Source organism: Limulus polyphemus, unplaced genomic scaffold (assembly GCF_000517525.1).
Source record: "Limulus polyphemus unplaced genomic scaffold, Limulus_polyphemus-2.1.2 Scaffold681, whole genome shotgun sequence".
Lineage (NCBI taxonomy): Eukaryota > Metazoa > Arthropoda > Merostomata > Xiphosura > Limulidae > Limulus > Limulus polyphemus.
Genome location: NW_013666291.1, coordinates 107,504 through 108,829, shown reverse-complemented (window position 1 = coordinate 108,829; position 1,326 = coordinate 107,504). Strand labels below are relative to the sequence as shown.

Genomic DNA, 1,326 nt, shown 5'->3' with positions numbered 1-1,326 from the left:
AGTCAACAAACGAGATGACATGGCCTTTCACCTATGACCCGTCTCGAAAGGATTAACAGGAAAAATGTTATTTGATTAAGGGGAAAAGCATTGGTATAGAAAATAATTACTGCAGGGTTATTATTATCAAGGATGTATTTACTAGAACTGGTAATCTTTAGTATTTTTAAAGCATTTAACACACTATATACCTTCATTAAATAAATAAAAGGTTGAATATAAGATAGATGAAAAAAACGTGTAAAAAATAATAGTGATAATGATTCTGCAATTAATATTAAAAAACTTGCAAATTTAACTAGTACATTTGTTTTACAGCATTAAATTTTTGTCAGTATGACATTGATATGGCATCACTCCTTAACTTGTTTAGAGAAAAATGTCATAGCCCTTTCCAAAGAAGGATGTTTAAATAATGTGATTGTTAAGTTATCTATAACTAAAGGACACATGATTACAAAAGCAGGAACCTTCGATGTTCTCTTTGGAAGTCGAAAAACGTAACATTATAAATTTTTGTTAGTTACTGAATCTTGTGGGCTGCTAAACAGTTTTAATCAAATAAAAAGAAATCATGCATTAGTGAGGAATAAGTTATGTAAAAATTAAGTAAAACATTTTGTTTTACATGAATATTAAAATGAACTGTTTATTATTTTAAGGAAAACTAACTGCTGAGCAAATGAAAGATCTGTCTGATGTTAAACTTCAAGTTGCAAAACTTTATGAAGTCTTGCATGTGGATGAACATCAGATTGAACAAGAAAGAAAGCTGATTGGTGAACTAGAAGAACTGAAACAGAAACTGGAGCCTCTTGAAAATGTAAGGGTTTCTCTGAGGAAAAGAATTGTGTTGTCATTTGAGCAAACATTTTGTTTGTTTTTAGGAGGGCAGACAAAGTTGAACCCTATTTAGAACTCGTGCATCAATTGTGATAACTACTTAAGAACTAGAGGAACAGAAACAATCGTGGACATTTTTACTTAGTACTTTGCATATATTAATATTAACAATTTCTCATAAACATAGCCATTAACTAGACAATTTAAAAACATTACTTTATAAACACTTAGACTTAATAAAAAAATTGATATTTTTGCGTATGAAAGCATTGTAATGTTTACTGATAATTTGCCAAATTTCTTTAACATTCATTACTAATTTAAAAGTTATAGCATGAAAACTATAACAAGCACAAAATTGTTATGAGGTCTGTCCCAGGGTCCAAGCCCATGCTGAAATAGTTAATAGTGAAAGCAGTTAAGTCATTTAAGATATAATAACAAATACTAAATATTGGTTCTCCATTAATAAAATAAAATATG

General features: G+C 29.0%; 1 protein-coding gene across 1 annotated transcript in view; it reads left to right on the top strand.

The window, feature by feature from the left end:
- LOC106459920 (calcium uniporter protein, mitochondrial-like) overlaps positions 1-1,326 on the top strand; it is a 43,176-nt gene that overhangs the window by 38,075 nt on the left and 3,775 nt on the right. Inside the window, exon 5 of the mRNA XM_013919587.2 lies at positions 663-823. Coding sequence (XP_013775041.1) covers positions 663-823 — 161 coding nt within the window. The remainder of the gene's footprint in view (positions 1-662; positions 824-1,326) is intronic.